Source organism: Styela clava, chromosome 5 (assembly GCF_964204865.1).
Source record: "Styela clava chromosome 5, kaStyClav1.hap1.2, whole genome shotgun sequence".
Classification (NCBI taxonomy): Eukaryota; Metazoa; Chordata; class Ascidiacea; order Stolidobranchia; family Styelidae; genus Styela; species Styela clava.
In genome coordinates, this window is record NC_135254.1 from 15138704 (window position 1) to 15159551 (window position 20848).

Here is a 20848-nt window from a genome sequence, read left to right on the forward strand (position 1 = left end):
TAAACAAGGAAGTCGATGCTCGGGGAAAGGTCCATAGCATCCTTGCGTTACACGCATACGGATCCTCTACGGAATACGGAAACATAAAGCAAGGAAACGTAGCTAGTCTCGTGTAACCCCAACTGTTAGAGTTAGACATATAATGTTATTGTTTCTTTATAATTGATGACCGTGAAACAGCGTGGCCACCTGCTTTCGACCGCGATCAACTAAAATTTTCAAAATAGCTCGAGATCGAGTGATCGGTAAAGATTCCATAAACAAAAATGCGTGAATACTGAATACGTTGATAACTGCACACACGTATACAAAATTTCCACTGTTGCCAATACGCTCGACTCTGCGGGCGCATTCTCAATGAAATTGCCTCAAAAATTGGCATTTTTTATATTCCATTCAATTTGTTAATTTGAATATTGTGACCTCGATCAAGCCAAACGTTGTATCTTGAAACGACAAAACAAAATTCCCTATTGTTGTATACCATGAGGTGGGTTGGCTTGGATATTTATATTCTTTACGTTTCAAAATTATAATGAGATGTTATCTGTGAAGTATCATTTACCAAGTGTGCTAGTATATTCATTGACTGATGTTTTTAACGCGTGATATATTCTTTCATTAGCAGCATAAAAGTTTCATCATTCCATTGGACAGGATTATTTTGACATACTGTCTTTCTGCATTTTTACATTATTATGATGTAAGCAAGTATTGCTAAAATCTGCGTTTATTTGTGAGGAATATTCTGTATTTCGAATGCAATTTTTGTTACCATTTATTACAATGTATACCAGAATAGCATAATAAAAGCTCAATTCGTAAGAATTGCTCATTTTGCTTAGTGGTTAATTCATCCCTGACTACAAATTTGTCAGCATAATAGAGGAGGAAAGAATAGAGTCGGTATATTGGATTGTGAACCAAACTAATACCTTCAGTAAAATCGAATATGAATAGTATACGGTGAAATGCTACGCAAACATGAACGTAACTATCTGTCGGGGATGCGCGAGACTACCTTTCCTTGCGTTATGCATTTGCGCAAGAGGATCCGTATGCCGTATGCGTGTAACGCAAGGAAACTGTGGCAAGAATAAAAATGACTATACTATTTGATTCGCTTTTTAACAGTATTGAAGTTACGGTGAAATGCCATTTAAACGTTAAGTGAATGTCGCTTTTTAACAGTGTTGGAGTTACGGTGAAATGCTGTTTAAACGTTCAACAACTCGCGCTTTGTAAGAGTATTACTGTAAAAAAACGTCAGTCGTTACATGTTTTGAGTAGCATTTTACCGTAATTTCAATACTGTTGAAAGGCGTAAGTCGTGGATGTCTCACTTCCCAGGACGGGGGAAAGAATATTTACTCGAATTTTTGTGGTGGAAGCTTTCTCTTTCTAGTGTGAACTTAGTGATTCGCCGCAGGGGCCTAACCAGGAGGGCGGAGAAGTTGATGTCGGCACCCATCCCCCCTTTGTAACATACATAACAAGTTTTGCAGCTTGAAACTCTTTTTAAACCTTCAAAAATTTTGAAACCCCGTTTTCCGACCTCCGAACCCAATAGCTGTTACGGTTTAACTTGGTAATTACAAATTTCATACCCCCTACAGCGGGACATAGTGTTGGAAATTTCATTTTCTCTCAAGTCCTTTTCGCGAATACGATCTACGTGCTTTGGAACCAGTCTAGGCATGAGATACTTAAAATGCAGTATATACGTCATAGCATTGGATGATTGGCATGTATATTGATTGCAATGTCTAGCTTTTCTCGAAAAGTCTATCTTGAAAATGAATTTTATAGCTACTTTTACCAGAAAATTCTTTATATTCATTAAATCAATATTTATGGGTTGAATGAACAAGATTTCTGACAATCGTTTTAGGTTAGACACAGAATGTTATTAGTGACCAACTACTATGTCTTTCAACGTTAGCGCATTGTCAAGCACGTAGAAAGGTACTCCCGTAGTATGTGTAGTTACGGTTGGGTCATGATTTTATTACGATTTTCGTTATTTTAGTTATATTACGAGTTCGGGGACTGCCTGCGTTAGCCAAGTGAATATACCCCCTGCCCATAGGTTTCAGTCCCTTTACACAACTTGTTATAAAAATGGTGTAACAAAATTAGTTACCTCCATATTGGTACACATATTTTTGGAGCGCCGGAAAACCGAACTCTACAGAAAGTTTGGTTGAAAGATATCCCTGAATAAAACTGCCTTGTGTGAGGTCTAGTCTAATTGCATATTACAGATTACGAACGAAATCCTTTCCCCCGGTCCTAGATGTCCAAAATGATCCAACAAATCCACTTTTATAGTTTACCACAACAATATATTCGATGGAAAAAGTTTAAAAAAAAAACGATATGAATATACATAATCTTAAGAGACAAGTGACAAAAAAGCTCGTTGGTATCGAGGCAAGATAATCCATCAACGGAAGGCAAGACTTTTTTTATTACTCAGGCAAGAAATTCGAAATGCTGACGGAAGCGTGGATAAATTATAGTAAATATATATGCATGTTGGTCATTTTTAGAAAAGGCATCCATCAAATGACTTCTTCCTTGAACCTGGGACAAGATCGATGACGAGAGATTCCAGATCTAATTGACTGGTCGAGGTTGAGAGTAACTGGAAATAGTGCGGTTACTTTCCGTCTTGTGAGGGAAGGACTTCCTCGGAGGAAACTGCGCAGCAATGCAGGGTCTTCGTCTAATGTTAACATAGAAACACTACCTCCGTCTGCAATTTCCTGTTCAACGTAATTTCTAAACAGAGAAGGTTGTTTTAAACACCCAAATCGTGGACGATGCCAAACTATTTAGAGTTTCTATGTTTGCTAGCCTCAGTCCAGGACAAAATCACACTGATATCGAGTAGAAACAACAGGAAAATCAGGCAGACGAGAAATTATAATGGTATCATTCGACAAAATCTAAACCTCCTCAAAGAGATGTATGTAGGTACATAGAAAAAAAATGTCTTACAGAATTTAGCTTTAGGTACAGAGGGTATATTTCTCAGCTATTCAGTTTAATAATGTAGAAGATACTCATGACTCATGAGTAGGCCTATATGAACGTTAAGCTTACTCGTATATGTCACTGAGTTTTGCATCTAATTCAATTTTTCTGTTCGTCATTTTAGCCATCCTTCTCTGATCCGAATCGTCAATCACTTGCAAGATATAACTAACTCTGTAAGGCCACTGATCTGTCAATACGATCCAGCGAACGAGATCTTCAGCCTCAGCACGAGTCCATTTAAACAGAGGTTCTGTCAATAGTAAACATATATTTAAAATATTGGAATTGAAAAGTGTTACGGAAGAATCAAACTACTGTATATGAATATAATGACATGCGAGTATGGATTAAGTTGAAGGCAGTTTAAACTAGCTAAGTCAGATTCCAGCACAACTAGGAAAACGAATTTTCATGAGTGATCAACTCGTTCCGAGTAAGAACATACATTTTTCCCTTCTAGAATCGTAAAAAATACGAAAAAATACTTATTTCTTATAAACCAATATCGAATATTTCCGAAGTAGAAATGCGCAAAGATAAAATATACAATCAAACTAGTTTATATATCTTAAAGTTACTAGTAACGTAACTATACTTTGCAGATAGCATTGAGACAAACCTCAGACTATCGCACCAAAGTCAGTCGAAATTAAAAATATTTACCGTTATCTTCTGGCGCTAAATTGCTGTTAAAGACCGACGTTCTTCTGTCCGATCTGTAGTGAGATTGATTTGAATTTTTTGAATGAATTGCAACATATTTCCGACGCATTCTCTGTAAAATTGTATAGCATTGAATTAAAATATGAACAAAAAAGTCGTCAGTTAGTTCAGGGTTTAATGTGAAATAGTGTAAGTTTTGTCTAATTGAAAACATTCCAGTTTAACATACTCATTCAGGTGTCTAAGTGCCTGATTGCATTGAGAGCAATGACATGGATCATCTCATAAAATACGCTATGCGACCCCATTAAACATCACCAGGCAGTAATTTATGTGATATCTGGCAACTAATCAATTTATACACTTTTACAATGAATAAACGCGATATTCAAAAATTTAGCCGAAACCTTGTATAACCAACTACTTACCGTATATTCAATTTCAATGATGTTTTCTTAATCTACATTAGTTACGATATAATACTTATTGTTGGTTAATCATTTGCAGGTTGGACCAAATTGTATTAAATGGCTGGAAATGGGTTTCAATTCCATTACACACTCATAGCGTTATGAACAATAAAAAATGAAATTGAACCCGAACATCTCTTATAGAATAGAACATATACCAAACGAAAGCGCGACTGTTATGCATAGTACATAATGAGCGATCGAGGCGAATGAAATTCCTAATTTGCAATTCATTCGAAACTAGCCAGCACCCATCCCCCAAGCATCCCGCCGAGCGTCATCCCAAATTAGGTGTTCAAGTTGCTCAGGAGAATGATGTATGCCAAAATATGATATACATGAGATCATAATGGAACGGCTTTAGAATTTCCATCACGTTCCCACTGATGTTAGTAGGCTATATATAAAAGCAATTATTTGCACATCGGAGAAGAAATAAATTGAAAATGAATATTATTAAATGGGAATTTACCCGTTCTTCCATGCATCTCATAAGCTGAGTTGTGAGTGATAGAACGTTGAATATTCTTTTCATATTTCTTGGATTCCCACAAATATGTTGACGGATAAATCCGCTTGTTGATATCTGACCGTGTTTGTCTGACCAAGCAGATTCCAAAGCTTCCCTAAATCGCGGTATGTATACGTATATTATTGGTTAGGCAACAATGCTAAGACTGAAAAGTAGTGTATAAAATATAAAAAAAAAAACAGGTTAGGTATTTGGTTTTAATTTCAACGCATAATCAAATCAAATTTTGATAACACCGGTGTTCTAATAAATAGACAAGATAGCATGTAAGGTTAAAGATCATATAAAGTTTCCATATGATTTAAAAAGTGTTCCTATGGGTTACATAAAAAGCAAAATGTCGGATGAAATATCGGGTGCCACTGGACTCACGCGAATTAAAAAAATAAAACTAATAGCCTTCTAGCGACATTTGAGAACGATTGGTACTCTTGTTGTGGAAAAAGGCGAATTTTCCCAGCAAAAACAACTTGGCAAAACGATCCCTAATTTACCCTTCGTGTCTAAAATATCTCACGTATATATGTATATTAAAATGTTATAAAATTTCTTTTTTTGCTTCACATTTTTATACTGAAGAAACTTAAATTTAGTTTTAGGATTCTGAAAAACGATTACACAACTTCGAATTCTATTTACCAACAAGATTCAAATCTATAGTTATCGCGCAAAAGTACTGTTGTCTCTTAAACATTGCAGATAAATTAGATTATGAAATTCACCCCAAACCTAAAATATTCCTTGTCGTTCATGAGTATGGACCAAACAAACCTGCATTTGAAAAGAAATCTTGAAAACTGGTTTTCTTCTGTGTTATCATTGTTTTCTTGAGCAGTTGGCAAAGTTACGGAAGGATGAGCTTTTCCTTTGCCGTCAACGGAAGTTGTACTACCACCATCTTCATCATCATGCTCGGAAACCGAACTGAAAAAAAGAATAGGTTGTTACTTGTGACAACAAACGGATTCGATTCAGCTGTCTTCCGTTGTTCAAGTTTTCATGCGCTACAAAAGTATATTTTTCGTTTCGGGAAGTCTTTGGTACAAATTATGCGAAGATATATATAATAAAGAACAAATACATACGCGTACGGTATTTATTATGAATATCTCATCAAAAAATAGATTACAAATACAGGCAGAACGTTTCGAATTAATATCCTGAAAATAAAACGTACACACGCAGATGACATTGGATACAGTCTCCATCCGCGAATTGTAGTACAAAAATCATATGGCACAAAAAGTGATGAAAACTATACCCACATATGAAGAAGCACATATCGTTAATACATTGAAAAATTCAATTTACTATGGGAAATTGTAAAGCTAACCTATAAGATAGCATTTCAGATAGGTAATTCTCACTAATTTTGTTTTCCTGGAATCGGAGTGACATGGATATATCAGGGAAACAAACCTGTGGTCTTCAATCTCCAATTTGCGAGTATTGTTCCCAACAACATCACCTGGGATTTTAATTCTTGATTCGGCTTTGTCTTCATCTGTGGCAATTGAATGATGTTTCTTGATTCCAATAGAATCTAACTGATCACCTTTGCTGGAAGGGTGGTGATCAGAGTCCGCACCAGATGATCCGGCCTGATTAATATCCAGAACTGGGAAACGTCCCAACATAGTTTCGTCAGCAATGTCCATAATACCAGCGAAGTACTTTCTTTTTGCATTTCCTGCAACCTGTAAATAATGAGCTGAAATGGGTTTATGCAAAAACATATTTGAAACAGATAACGTTGAAATACATAGCAATTCAACGTGACAACGGTGATCAACTAAAATTGTAATCAGCGCTCTCCAACTCCACGTCTAATCTAAATATACTACAATGTAAATATTAATAGATTTTGAGTTTTTTTTTTTTTTCGGAAAAACGCAATAGGTATGAGAAGTAAAATAAATAAAATAATTGAATAAATAAAAATAAATTCTTTATTTGAAGCCTTCTAACCTGGGATAGGTATAAAATTCTGACAAAAGGCAACCAATTAAGATGTTACTATGATACTTTGTAGTAAATGCATCGTTGCATCAACTTTTTGCTTGAGAAATATGAAGTCATGCATTTGGATAGTTCTCAAAACACGGTGCACGTGAGAATTTGACCATCGGATGAAGCTTTAAGGGTCAAAGAAGGTATTACTTCACAATAAATGAACTATATAAGGCCAGTCGTAAAGTCAAGGGTGCCTATAGTTATCAGATCTCACGATTGAGAAATGATGTCGTCATGATTTGCATCCCAGTTTAATTTCGTGTGGTGATGTGAACATATCGCCAACACGTGCATTTTGTGTGAGTATTTCTTTAAAATCCAGGTTCATAACCAATAGTATACACAAGAGAATCAAGCCATTACCTCCGGCAAACAAAATGGCAAATTTATGATTTTCTTCAGATATTCGTGTCCTGTTAAGTTCGCCTTCAACATAACTTCACCCATATCCTGCTCGATACATTTCACAGCTACCCTGGAATCAACCGCTATAAGACATAGGAAGGGTGACGATTTATCACTCAACAGGATGCTTACAGCTTCCAGGACAGACTTGACCTGTATGATTGGTGTAAAATATCAGCAATGTAACGCTTGCACTCAAAATACTTATTATATTCACTCAAATGCCTATATTATTAGACGCAAATAGACGAACAATAATAGTGCAGTAAAAAATGAGCAAAAAATTTGAATAAAATACGGTACATTGATAGTTGATTATTAATAAAGTTTTTCTCGATATCAGTAATGATTGAGGAATAGATAGAGTGCCAAAAACTTATGGCAGAATGCACAAACACGATAAATGAGTATAAAAAAACGACATTTTGAGTGTTGCCAGAAAAATAAAGGGTCTATTGAATTAACATGTACTTGGTGTCACAATCGCAAGTAACTTAGCGGCTGCAAGTGCATTTAAATGGCTCTTCATGAACTAATGATACGAATACAAATTTACATATAGAAGTAGGCAGTATTTTTCTAAAATTATGTACCAGTTGAGTCAATTGTCTTGATCACATGACTCACCTTATCGTTAGGACATCGGTCAAGATCATCAATAGTGATAACAATTTTATAATTTATACGATGAGTAAATCTTATGCAGTTGATCAATTGAGTCATAAGCATTACCTATGAATAAGTATAAGAAATTATAGGTGCAATACACATCAATACGTAATTTCTTTATACGGAAATTTCGAGAAATTAGATAGCTAAGGAGCTGTGCGAATAAAAACAGGGAATTTTCTTCTAACTCAGTGATATTAAATAACCATTGTTAGATGTATTCAATAGAGAATAGATGGTGGTTTCGGGTTGCGTAGAATCATTCCGAAACTGAACAAATTTTTTCCAAATCGATTGCTCTATTGAATTGCACTAATTGCATTGGTGGACCACAAACTAATTGACATATTCAAAGTATATTAAATGTAATGGACACCGTATGTGAAAAGGTGGATATGCAGTGTAAATATCAGGAACTAAATAAAAAAAATTATCATTGGGAAGGTGACAAATGCGCATTTAGGATCGTTTTAAAATACACCTGACTCAAAAATTATACAAATGGAAAATTTAAGATCTATTTCTACGTCTAGTGAACTATGTGCACTAATTTCCATCTGAGTTGATTCCCGAAATAAATTTGAGCACGTTTTTTTACTGAGAAAATGCGTGTGATGTTTCGTTATAATGATGGAGAATCAACATAAATCGGAAATTAAGAATAGTATCAACATCCGCTTTTTGAGCAAATTTTATTTTTAGTTTGTTTTTCAATATACACTTGTGGGCGACAGTGTTAAAAATAACCTGTAATAAATACCTCCGTTTTCACATCATTCATAAATCCGAGAGCGGTTCCCATACTTCCTTCTGTACCGGCCAACGCCTTTCTTATTCTTTCTGTTTGAGAATTGCACATCGCCCAACAAAACCGGAACGCAACAACCATGACGCCGACCACTGCAGGAAGCCAAGAAAATATTTGAACCTCAATCGGAATGGTTCTGGTACTCTGAAATGAAATTTTACACATCATTGATAGCATAGCCTAAGTGTGTGCAATCATTAATAATTTTTTTAAGATTTTCTACTACCCGGAGTCAATTCAAAATTTTTTATAATCCGGAGTTGGGAGTCGAAGTCGACAGTAAATTTCCACCGACTCCACAACCCTATTCGAGTAACTGGATACTTTTTCTAGAAAATGCTTTCTTGAAGAAATAATTCTTTTTATTTTCATCATTTATTATTAATTAGGCAAAAATCAGTTGTAAGATACTGACCTTGATCTATTTATTGTTTAAAAAGCTATGTCTCTCGTTTCTCTTTATGCCCAATAAGGTGGCTTAAAACGATCTAACTTCATAGTCAGAATCATGAGCAAAACTAATTGCTCGTTTTTTTTTTGTTAAATGACAGTAACAAGAGAGCAATGCTCAAATATTTGGACGATAAAGTTGCGCATCGGTACCGGTATGGCAAGGCCTTAGTTAATACCGAATTTGCTGGAACGATCGGCGGAAAAGCGTGATGGAATTAAGTGTTCACCTTCAGGTAAAATAAAGTAACAATATTTCGACAAAATGTCGGGCCCAACAGGACTAGTTTGAAAATTAAAAAAATAAACAAAGTGAAATAGCCGTCCAGCGGCTTCGTCCATCTTTAAGTACTGAAGATTTGAGATCGAGGGGTGAGTTAGCTGTGGAGGAAGGGGACTTATTTCCGCGATAACATGAATTTTTCAGAAGAACATAAATATGTGTACTTCGCGTACAATAACATATTCAAATTACATTACCTTTAGCACGTTTAATTCCAGCGTATTGGCGACAATCAAAAGGGTGATAGGAAACAGAATTGCAGCAACGACAAAGACGACACAGCAGTAAAGAAATGGGCACCCACAACAGACGGTCTTTGGATGTCTTTGAAAATGAGAGAAACTTCTGCAGCAGGAAACTGGCGAACAACATCGAGGTTTGTCAGCTTCGTCCGCCGTCGTTCTCTGTGATGCCGCAGTTGGAAACTCTTGCTCTGTACATCCGCTAGGTCGAGGTGGTTGAACTGGCGATAAATTTTGTAAAGGTATGCCTTTGCCTCGATCTCCTTGACAGTTGTTTTCAGATGAATTACGGACCAGTCTCGTATTGGGTGCCGCTTCTTCTTGATCGATATCAGCTGAATTCGCGTTGTCGGTTGCTACATTTTGACTATTATGGCATTTTTTCGGACGTTGCTTTTGAACGTCAAAGTTATCTAATTGTAAAGCCTTGAGCGCAAAATTCGCCTCTTTGTCGTTGCAAAAGCGGACATACCACCAGTCTTCACGATATATACAGCATTGTGTTACGACACCATATTCTTTCATCATAAGTAGAATCCTATCGTGTTTTTGGCCTACGTCTTCGTCAAAATTTGCAGTAAAGTGAAACCTCACATAAATTGCCCTGGGATCTTCCTTTTTCCACAAAGATGCTTTCAGAGGTCCAGATTTAGAAGGTCGTTCAACCTGTTCAAATAATACAAACTTTATAGTACTATTTATATAAAACGAATTTACGAGTATAAAAATAACATTTTTAAACATTTTTAAAAAAACTCGTATCGTCGACGTGTAACGTAAAAACTCCACTGTCTGCTTTTCATTGGCATTGACATGTGAATTAGACAAATTAAGGAGATAAATAAAGTTGTTATTCGAGAGAAAATATTGCGATATTTCTTTATCAGTCTGCTATAGTTCAGGTATCCTTCTGTCAACTGGTTCAAATGTACCCGAGGTAGTAAACAAATAGAAAGGCCAAGTTTACAAGTTTAATACACAATATCACTCAAAATACCCCCCAATTATGGGGAGAAATTCAAATAAAAACATATAATATTATAGTATGGCTAGTATAAGCCACTGACAAATCTCGATGTCGAAGCACGAATTATGTATGAGAAATGCCACGTCAACAAGTTTCGAAATGACACTGACTATCTAATAAGCATAACTCGGTAAATTTACTGGTAAGTAACGCGTAAAAACAGATTTGGACAATTTTATTTTTATTCAAATCGCGTTTTACTGCTATGGCTGTTGGTCGATTTTCATCAGAAAATGGACAAACAATCAATGATTTTTTTTTCTTTACAAAAAAGCATTTGTTGATATTTAAAAAAATTACTTCCCAGAACTTCATAAATATTAACCACTGGCGAAATTTTTTCATACCCTAGATTTTCACTTGATACAAAGATAAAAAAAAAATTGTACCTGTATCATTCGAAAAAGTCGAGTACAAACTGCGCCAAATTCGTTCTCAATAGCTTGAGCAAGATTTGTTACAATTCCCGCCCATAGTACATCGCTTCCAGCATACTGCCATGCATGATAGTTAACGAAAATATATCGAACAGGCATGCTGTAAAACAAGAACAGTGTTTCATAGATGATTGCGTGTTAAACGGTTGGATTATAATCTATTCTGAGCACGGGTAGCATTAATGATAACTAAGTCAAAATAAAATAGTTAAGTACTAGTTAATAAACCATCAGTATTTCAGTATTTTTAATATAAATTGGTCCGATGTATCAAGCTTAAGCTTTCTTTTTTAGTTTTGTTCCCTGTGTCATTTCGTCCGAGTTGTGAATATAAAATTGTCGATGAAAAATATGAATTACGACAAAGACAGGTAGGGATTCCGTGAGGATGTGTGGCATGTATTGGTAAAGAATTACAAAGCGTTAATAAAACAACCTCGTCGTTTAGGTATTTCGATTGGCCCTGAAATTTTCGAATAATGATGCTAGAACAAAGATACTTGGAAATCCGACAAAAAAGTTTCGAGAGCATTAGGATCGATTATATATTTATTCCATATCGCAATGAAGGCTATTAAACTATCCCGTAGTGTAGACATTCGCAGTTTATATTTCAGGCAGCTACACGGAGCTGTGTGCCGCCAATCAAGTCCAAATTAATCCGTTTCATTACTAGGTAAAAAAGATTGTCAAATTGCGCCACAAGTCTTTTTCTGGAACAAATGACCTACATATTACTGAATGTATTGAGAATCGAAGACTCCGTTACAAAAGAAGCGAAGTACTATGACATCACAGTTCAGTTTAGTCACACCACTACTCTATCTATCAAGTATACTTGTAAACCCACGATCGCAACTTACTATTATCTTTATCAGATTTTACCAATGGTAAAATAACAAGCTGATACTTGGTCACGCTATATTCAAATGAAGTTTGCTGTAGGGTTAGAATTATAACCTACGTTATTGAAAAATTCCCTAACGTGGAATTGTTATTCTTCTTGGCGCCTATATGACTCCAATACTGGAATAAAATTCCACTTGCCAGTTTCCAGCAAGACATTTGGTAGCTAACGTTTTTAATTCGTCAATTTCACAAAACGTTTGTTAAGATGTTTTAAATAGGTAATCTCGATAAAGATTAATTTAGCAATAATGACTAATTGACAACAAAAAATGTTTTCCCATTTGATTCCAACAGCACAACAAAGGAATGCAAATGATCACAAATAATACACAGTGAGAAGTATTGACACCGAAACATGAAAAATGCTATGACATAAATTAGCGCTAAATCGCATTAATGAATACATTGGCGCATGAACAATTTCAAGCTTTACCAATAAATTCATTAATTATTGAAAATGTGTCTGAATTTGCGCCGTTGTCAAATCAGTTTTTAGTTGAAATTGATTTTTTCCCAACTAGAATACACATCAAGGCCATATGAATAGAGCAATGCTCCTGGCTGTTATTTTCAATAGGCCATCCATCGAAACAAATCTTTTGCTGTATTGACATTTGGATATATGAAATCGTTTGTGAGTAACTTAAACATTTGGACTATTTTGAATGTTTATAATACTTTCATACAACTTTTAACTTGGCGCTTGCTAGTAATATGGCATAGCATCGTTTGGCCTTGCACTCAACATCTACGAATGAATACGTGCTTACCGTTTTACCCCGAAAATAAGACCTAGACTGAATTTTAAAAATGATTTTAATAAAGCTCTCCCCTTAAATAAGACCTAGTCGATAGCGCGAATTTTTTTTGACTTAGTCGATAGCAACAGATTTTTCCTACTCGTTTTAGGTGATTAATAATCTATGTTTAGCGGTTATGTTATAAGTAAATGGATATCGGTTTTCATATTTTATATATTTGGGAATCTCGTAATTCTATACTTTTAATTTTGTTTTTGATAAATGAAAATAAAAGACATCTCACCAAAATAAGCCCTAGTGTTATTTTTCATAGGAAAATTGAAATAGGACACTGTCCTATTTTCGGGGAAACACGGTAGATATGCAAATTACTCAGCGTTATTTTTATTTTTAACTTCAATTGGTCAAGATAGTGTCCCGGTCTTTTAGGCCGGTAAAATTGCAAACCCACCGCATATTCCATTTTTGCAAGGTTCTTCCAATACTCGATTCTGACTATGACGTAATTCAATGAATTATTACGTCACCTCAGATTATACAAAAAAAACAATGCGATGACGCATCCTAAACCGAAAGTGGTAAGTCCCGAATCCAATGATACAGGGAATTGGGAAGTCGATTGTATTCAAAAAATAGACGTTTAGCAATTCCATAACTTAAAGTACAGTTGACGCATGGAAGTGCTGCTTACTAACAACCGAGAGATAATGAAAATTCGCAAGAAATATAACTCTATTCAAGCATGAATCATCTCAAGCAATAAAAAATCGAAGAAAGTTTTGGTAGACATGTGCGATTTTGCCGAAACACTTTCATGATTAAAATTTAGCATATGCCATCCATACCACCTATCGAGAAGCAGAGTTGGAGCGTAATTGGGAAAAGACAACTTGAGAATTGTTAAGTACTAAGATATTTTAACGATCTGAACGAACAGACTGCAAGGAACTTCGAGTGTTTGTTAAAATGACTTTAGTAGCTTGGTGTGATTACAAAAATAGACACATTTCCATATATCACTCACAATTTCACATTAAATCATTACCTTGATATGTCATTTGAATTCAGTTTTATTCCTTCAATATTTCCAGCATCGTCTTCTGGGTTGAGATATCGCAGTCGGGCTTTTTCGTCATTCATGTTTACTACCATGTAAGGATTATTCGCTTCCATCCAGTCCGTGTCTGGAGAGACTAAATGTTTTATCTCAGTAGTGCCATGTTTCAAGTAAAGCCAATTACTGTAGGGCCTAATTAATAAACTACATGGCAATTTTGTAGTAATTGGAAACGTTATTTTCTTAATTTCTAAATCGACTATTCAACCGCTCAAAGGACGATCGGGAGATAAAATAAATAAAAAAAATGAAATTTTGTTGCGTATGCCTTTTTAATAGTCTGGTAAGATGATATCATGATATACAGAGGGGATTACTTATTTTATCACCAGTCAAATTCTGACACCGACTCTCGGGAATTCAGAATTTCGAGAAAATACGATAACGGTTCCTAATCCAGTAAACACATGACGATATGGCTAGAGTTAGAATTATACAAGAAGTTGGTGAGAAATTCAATGAAATTATATTTTCTTTGTCGCTTATATAGCTTTCATACTGGACTACAAGTTCACTTGACATGCAGTTTTCAACAACCAAGGTTGAAAATTTGTCCTAATCTGCGCTTTCGGAAATATATCGATATGGGATCGGTTCTTAGTTGAAATTTTATTTTTCATCTAACCAGAAAACATTTAAATAGCAGATGTGGATAGAGCAATAATCCTGGCTGTTATCTTCAATAACGCAAGCGCAACGCAATAACGTAGAAACATAACGATAGACTCGTATTTGAGTCAACAACAACAGTCAGCGTTATAAATTTCAACACTTCAATTTCCGATTCTACCACGCGGAAGTAAGGAAACACATACAAGGTTTACTTGAGTGTGTTCTCACAATAAAATTTAATAAGGAAACAACCATTATTATCAAATTTCATTGTGTTTCATATTGGTATAAATATATTTGCCCAATGTACAAGAAACAAATAACTTACCGTTTACGGATGGCAGTCTCGTAAAGGCAGCATAAAAAATTAAACTGTAATGTCTTAAAAATCGTGGCCAACACTTGGAGTTTGTGCTCGCAATACAGCAGCAAAACACCACGAATACCATCCCTGCAAATTGGAATGAAGATAATTTATTTCAGAGTTCTTCTTGAGTGGCTGTTTGTGAATAATTAAATAAAAAAAAGTACAATTGTCATGGGAAAGTGAAATATAAAGTCAAATACGTGGCACTTTATGAGCAATAAACTTGCGCTACAGGATACATACTTCATGTTATATTTTCCCCTTCGATTGGTATCGAATTCGGGAATGTCCGCATGAAACATTGTACTTTAACAGTGAATGGTGGTGAATATGAATATTTTCTACCAAAGGGAATATTCCACTGAATATACAAAATCAATTTACTAATGAAAACGTTCATATGCGATTTCAAACTTCAGCTTTTCTGTTGTCTTTTATCGTGAAGATTTAATATCAATAAAATGTTTTTATATTAATTTAAATATTTCATTCGAATCTTATACAGGAAATGAAAACGGCAGAGTGAAGAAATATTATTGTAATATGAATCGAATATTCCACAAAATCTAACCACCAGAAACGTTTTTAGTATTTTACTCAATTCAATTCTGGTACTCAGCCTTTAAAACAATCTATACATATTTACCTATGAATATTATCGAAAATAGAACCAAGTACAAACGCAAATTCGTTTGAATTGTTCCTTTATCATCATCATCATCGTCCTTGGAATTCGAGGAAGTAGAACTTTCGATTATTGTCGCTGCAGTTGTCCTCGCATCTGCTTCAAAGCAAACACACATAATTTGTCGACTATCCGTTTAGACAATTAACAAAATGTGGAAATTAATCATAAAATCTTTAAATTGGGATGGGCAATTAGGAATAGTAGACTATTCTAGAGTCCAGTGATTCCCAACCGCCGGTCCGCGGACCGCTGCCGGTCCGCGAAGCTTTTTTGCCGGTCCGCGAAAAATTTCGTTGTTTTGTTGTTTTTATGCCGTCTCAATCGCTTTACCGTAGACAAAGTTGCGTTGGCTCATTACGCAATTCTCTTCCTCCCTCATATTGCGACGTCTTTCGCGACATGTTGGCGCCGTCTTACGCGACATCTTGGCGCCGATCATTTACACTTTTCGCTTTTTCGGCTCCGATTCATCGCGAATGCGCTCCATCAAATCTCGCAAAACTAAGAAGCCTAAAAATCGGCTCGCGTGCTTTTTCTGTTCTGCGTGCCTTTCCTGATTAATATGACCATCCATATAAAACGTAATGCATATCTCCTTGTTTGAACCAGAAAACTGTCAAGAACAGTATAATATTCCAGTAAGATATGAACTTGTTGCGACCCCACAGGTGGTCGAACCGCGCAAAAAGCATGGGCCGCAGAGATTTTTTCCAGACACAGTAAGATTTTGAGCCTGTTGCCAAGTTATCGATGACTTTGTCATTGTAATGTAAATTCATTTCGTTTGAGGCGTCGATCAACTGCAGTGGGATTAATAAGATGGACCCAATGAAAAAGAAATGGCTTGATTAAAATGGCGATTCTACTTTACAGTCCAGATTAAAAAAGTATTACTTGTCACAATTTTAGATGATAACGAATACCCATCGCCTAGTAATCGACCAATCAAACTGTTGTCCGTCTTTTCAGCCAGTTACTGCGTTACGCGAAAAAACATTTTCGCTAGAATTATCACTAGATTCAATTAAAACGAAGAATATAAATTGGATGCACGCGGCTGCAGAGCTGCGTGTTGCAAAAACTTCTTTGAGGCCTCGTTTGCAACTTTACATTGGAAACGAAACAGCAGCAAAATTCTCACAGGAGTTAATTGTGAGTGTATTGAATGTGAGATTTTTTTCTAGCGCATAATGGGTGCCCAGCACTGCATTTCATTACGCAAATATAGGGTATTATTTTATGCTCCACTCATTTTTAATTTTTGGTCGGCACATTATTTGATAGTTTTTCTCCGTGTGGAATGTTTTTCAGTGTGCTTTTTTGTCTAGAAGCATATTGAGTGCCCGACATTGCATTATATTACGCAAATATATATATGTTATTCTTTTTTGTTTCGGCCATTTCGATTTTTTGCCGGTCCGCGAGTATATTTAATCTGATTTTACCGGTCGGCCAGGGTAGAAAGGTTGGGAACCGCTGTTCTAGACTACTCAAATAGGATTCATAATATTGAATCCTATTTTTATATCATTTACAATGACTTATTAAGTTGCTGTATTTCCTTAAAGACACAAGACACAGGAAATGTTTGTTATTATTAAGGTGCTAATTTCCACAAAATTGATGTAACTTACCATCAACCGAGCCGGGTGCAGATTCATTCAAACCTATAAAAAAAAAACATCGTTAACAAATATATTTAGCGATATGTATTTCTCCACCGAGTTGGCTACTAAAGTTATTATCATCTATTATGTGTAACTTCCTCAACAATAAATACCGGTATATATAATTTGTAAAATTAAGAAGCAAGAATAGAACAGTTGAAACTGGGAACCCATTCTAGATATTGTTGCTATATTGAAATAAAGTACAAGAACAAGTACCAATGGACGCGCGACCATAATATTCCGTGTGCACATTGTCCAATAGTAGATTAAATAATATTTTGGTGAATAAATGTGACCGTTCCAAATACTTGATTTTGAAAGTTTACGATTATCTTCTTGTTCCGTATATCGATTTATATAATATATATCATGCGGAAAATCAACCTATGTTAAAACCATTTTCCGAATTGATAAAACTAGTTTGTGACAGGGAAAACTATTAGAATCACAGCCGTTACCACGCCAAGGCCCTTCCACTATAAGTTTTACTGTTTACTGCTTACCAAATACTCCTGATCGTCCAGATGGTATCCGTTTGTTGCCAGTAATTGTTTCAATGGTATCCATGTCGGGAAAATGCACGGTTGTGTTATATGGTCTCAGCGATGGTATGAGAACCATGATTAATAATGTGCAAAGAGCAGCAACAACTAATAAAGTGAGTAAGGTGCAACCGACACAAATACACGTACGACGCCTGTTCGTTTTATGAGTTCTGTAGCGTGGTTTTTTGGTAGCTTTCTCGGCTGATACGCTTGTATCTGTCTGTTCTAGATTTGCTGCAAAGCTTTTATTTCGAGGGATTCCCGCTGCCATTTTCGCCTCTTCTTCTGCGTCACATCGCTGTTGCAGCTCATACTTTCGAAGTAATCCTGCGAAATAGAATTGCCGGGTTAGTTAGTGTGTGGCAGCAAAGTATACTACGCTATATGGACTGCACGTCTGACAACCAATCTTAATGCCCAGATTTCTGCAACCTAAATAGTATTGCGTCGGTGTTGAGGTTAAGACATGGGGCTGAACATGCTGAAAATGACATGGCGCATTAGAGCATAAGACTTGTAGAATATTTTGTCTTAGTTTAATGTTTGTTACAACATTTTTAATGTAGTGGCAAAACAAGAGGAATGTGACTTTGTATGTAGGCTAGTCGTTATTTCGCTTTTTGTTTCAGACAGACTCTAAAATCATTCCCTTGTAGTTTCTCTGTGCTATTCTGGGTATTTTAACCAGCGTAACAATAGATTTATTTTATGGTCACTTGTTCGATGTGCACAACGCACATATTTTACAAACCTTGAACGTGCTTGAGCAGGAAAGTTTTCCCGATACCCCAGGGACCAAATATTCCCACAGTCAATGGAGGACGGCAACTGTGTAATAGTTTCGCCAAAGCTTGAGCGTATACCAAATATCCCAATTGGTCGACACCAGTATCGTTGTCATTCAACAGTTTTCCTGTTAATTAAAGAAAGTGAAAATTGAACGAAAAATCTGCAACGTGTATTGAGCCATGGATCGGTCTCTATGAGGGTAAAATTGATTGTAATTAGAAATAGTGGAAATTCGCGAGTTACTGCTATGAATTTATTCTTTGGGTACTAAATAATTCGAATTGAAATAACTTCAAAAATCAAAATTAGAAACTAAGTAAATCTTCTATTGATTTAAAAAGTCAATGATGAAATGTTAACAATCAATGTTTAAATATCGTATCTAATTAAACTCATAAACAGCCTTTTATGGCCCATTAACAATATGGCGAAATACAACGAAAACCTGGAAACAAAACGTTTGCGCGACTGATGATTTGCTCACCCGTCCCCTAAAAATCAACCCCACTTTTAATGAGGTCGCCAAATATGCCTGTAGAGTCAATAAAATGTAGATGGAAACATCTGTATTTTCAAATCCAGAAAAAGGCAGTCAAGATTATGAAACCAGTAGGAATATCCAGTAGTAGCAAGCGACCAAGACGACATGGCGCATATCGTTATAAAATATTCACAAAGCTATCGTATTATTATTCTTCGCTTTTGATATTGTATCTGGCTTTCGGAGGGGCCAACTGCCAAACACACACACATTCTTAGAAACGGATATCTATAATCCTGAGTGGGGATATGTAACGATGGTATATAATTGATGGGAAATGCGTGAGCGATTTCAATTCGGTTAAAAAAATTTTGGACTTTTTGCCAATATTCAAACGAAATTAATAGTTGTAATGATTTGGTTTCTGCGAGACTAACTACTTATCCTGTTTCTATGCTTTTGTTCCGGTGGATCCGTATGTATATATTGCAAGGATGCTGTAGCAAGAGTAAAGATAACTAACCTAAGTGAACTATGTATGTCTGAAGAAATCTGACCTTTGCAGACGAAACGTTATAGAAATATATTTGTGGTATTGTGCAGCAAGACTTGAATTACTAAAATTAATAATGTTACTAAACAGCATCTTGCATTTTATCCAATGGCAATTTGCTTGTTTTCTTTTCACCAAGCCGCCCCATTTTAGACTCACAGGGAAATAGAAAGATAAAACTCAGCTGAAAAAGTTTTAATAAAAAATAATGCTATTACGTACCGAGAGGCAGTACTCTTCTTTCTAGGTCAGTGTTGAAGTGGGTCATTATTCCCTTCCTTAGCCTATAACATTAAAACTCAATAGAAAACATACTACAACTACGCTGACTATTCGGGAAATTCTAACAATATTTTGAATATAGTCATTGCACTCCCTACACTACGTAATTGACATGCGAGGTATCTTCCGAAACTAGCTTTGCATATTAGGCTTTTGTTTATACGGACTCACGGTCGAATCGACAACAGCTGAGCGCAGCTTATCGATTCCGCAATAGGCTTACGCCCTAGGCCTATCACTCCATGCGGAGTTCCCACCTCGATTGAATCGTTTGAGTGGCGTGCGCAGTGCGCACATTCAATATCGACGAAGAGAGAGAGCCATCGTCCAAACGCTATACAAAAGGCGGATACTCAGCTCATGATACGTTTACATTTCACACTTCTTTTAAAACTCTACGGCAAGATATTTTGGTAAATGATGTCGTGTCAACTTCTACAATCAACATGATTGTTACGACACAAAGCTCATGCTGGCTCTATGAAAAGAACTATTGTCATGAAGCGATCATTAAAAATCAAATCTTTGTAGGTCATTACCGGAACACCATTTTATTTATTTATGATTCTACGATCGATTCCATTCCCAGCTTCATAAGACGAATTCCACTGAAACAATAGAATGCTTTGGTATTCAAATATTGTACTATTTCGACTAGAGTGGGCAACCTTTGTATGCTAAAAGTGGTTTAATTCAGTAACGAAATTTGAGAGGACCGTGATATTTTTAAAAGCATATTTAAAAACCTTGAATGAAGGATAAAAATTCCTCCAAACAGTGAAAACACAATATAACCAAGACTAAATTTATTCAACTTTGAACAAATTCTTTGCTTCTTTCAAAGAAAAGCATGCACAATATTAAACTTTTTAAGCAGGTATTAAGTTTGTTTTCAAGAAAATATCAGTCCGGCAAGAAAGATTTTAATACTTTTTTATACTATATCAGTGAGGCTCCTGCATTTCCGCTGACAGAGGTTTTATATCAGGCTTATATTTTGTGACCATATCAGAGAAATACACGAATTACTTGT

General features: G+C 35.7%; 1 protein-coding gene across 3 annotated transcripts; it reads right to left on the reverse strand.

The window, feature by feature from the left end:
- Positions 1-2309: 2309 nt before the first annotated feature.
- LOC120344859 (uncharacterized) lies at positions 2310-20441 on the reverse strand. 3 transcript variants are annotated; one of them, XM_078112764.1, is made up of 19 exons: positions 20073-20441; positions 19756-19817; positions 18462-18623; positions 17669-18037; positions 17130-17162; positions 15454-15591; positions 14769-14891; positions 13757-13904; positions 10994-11141; positions 9533-10243; positions 8555-8746; positions 7753-7857; positions 7084-7278; positions 6127-6404; positions 5479-5631; positions 4648-4801; positions 3706-3817; positions 3109-3292; positions 2310-2784 (listed from the first exon to the last, which is right to left on the reverse strand). In XM_078112764.1, exons 2-19 carry the CDS (start codon positions 19799-19801, stop codon positions 2565-2567), a joined length of 3471 nt encoding a protein of 1156 aa, XP_077968890.1. In that variant the 5' UTR covers positions 19802-19817; positions 20073-20441; the 3' UTR covers positions 2310-2564. The 3 variants fall into 3 exon arrangements, with proteins under 3 accessions (XP_077968890.1, XP_039270114.2, XP_039270112.2); XM_039414180.2 differs by lacking the exon at positions 20073-20441 and having other exon boundaries at positions 13757-13895; positions 19756-20066; XM_039414178.2 differs by lacking the exon at positions 20073-20441 and having other exon boundaries at positions 2311-2784; positions 15454-15588; positions 19756-20066.
- Positions 20442-20848: the final 407 nt, after the last annotated feature.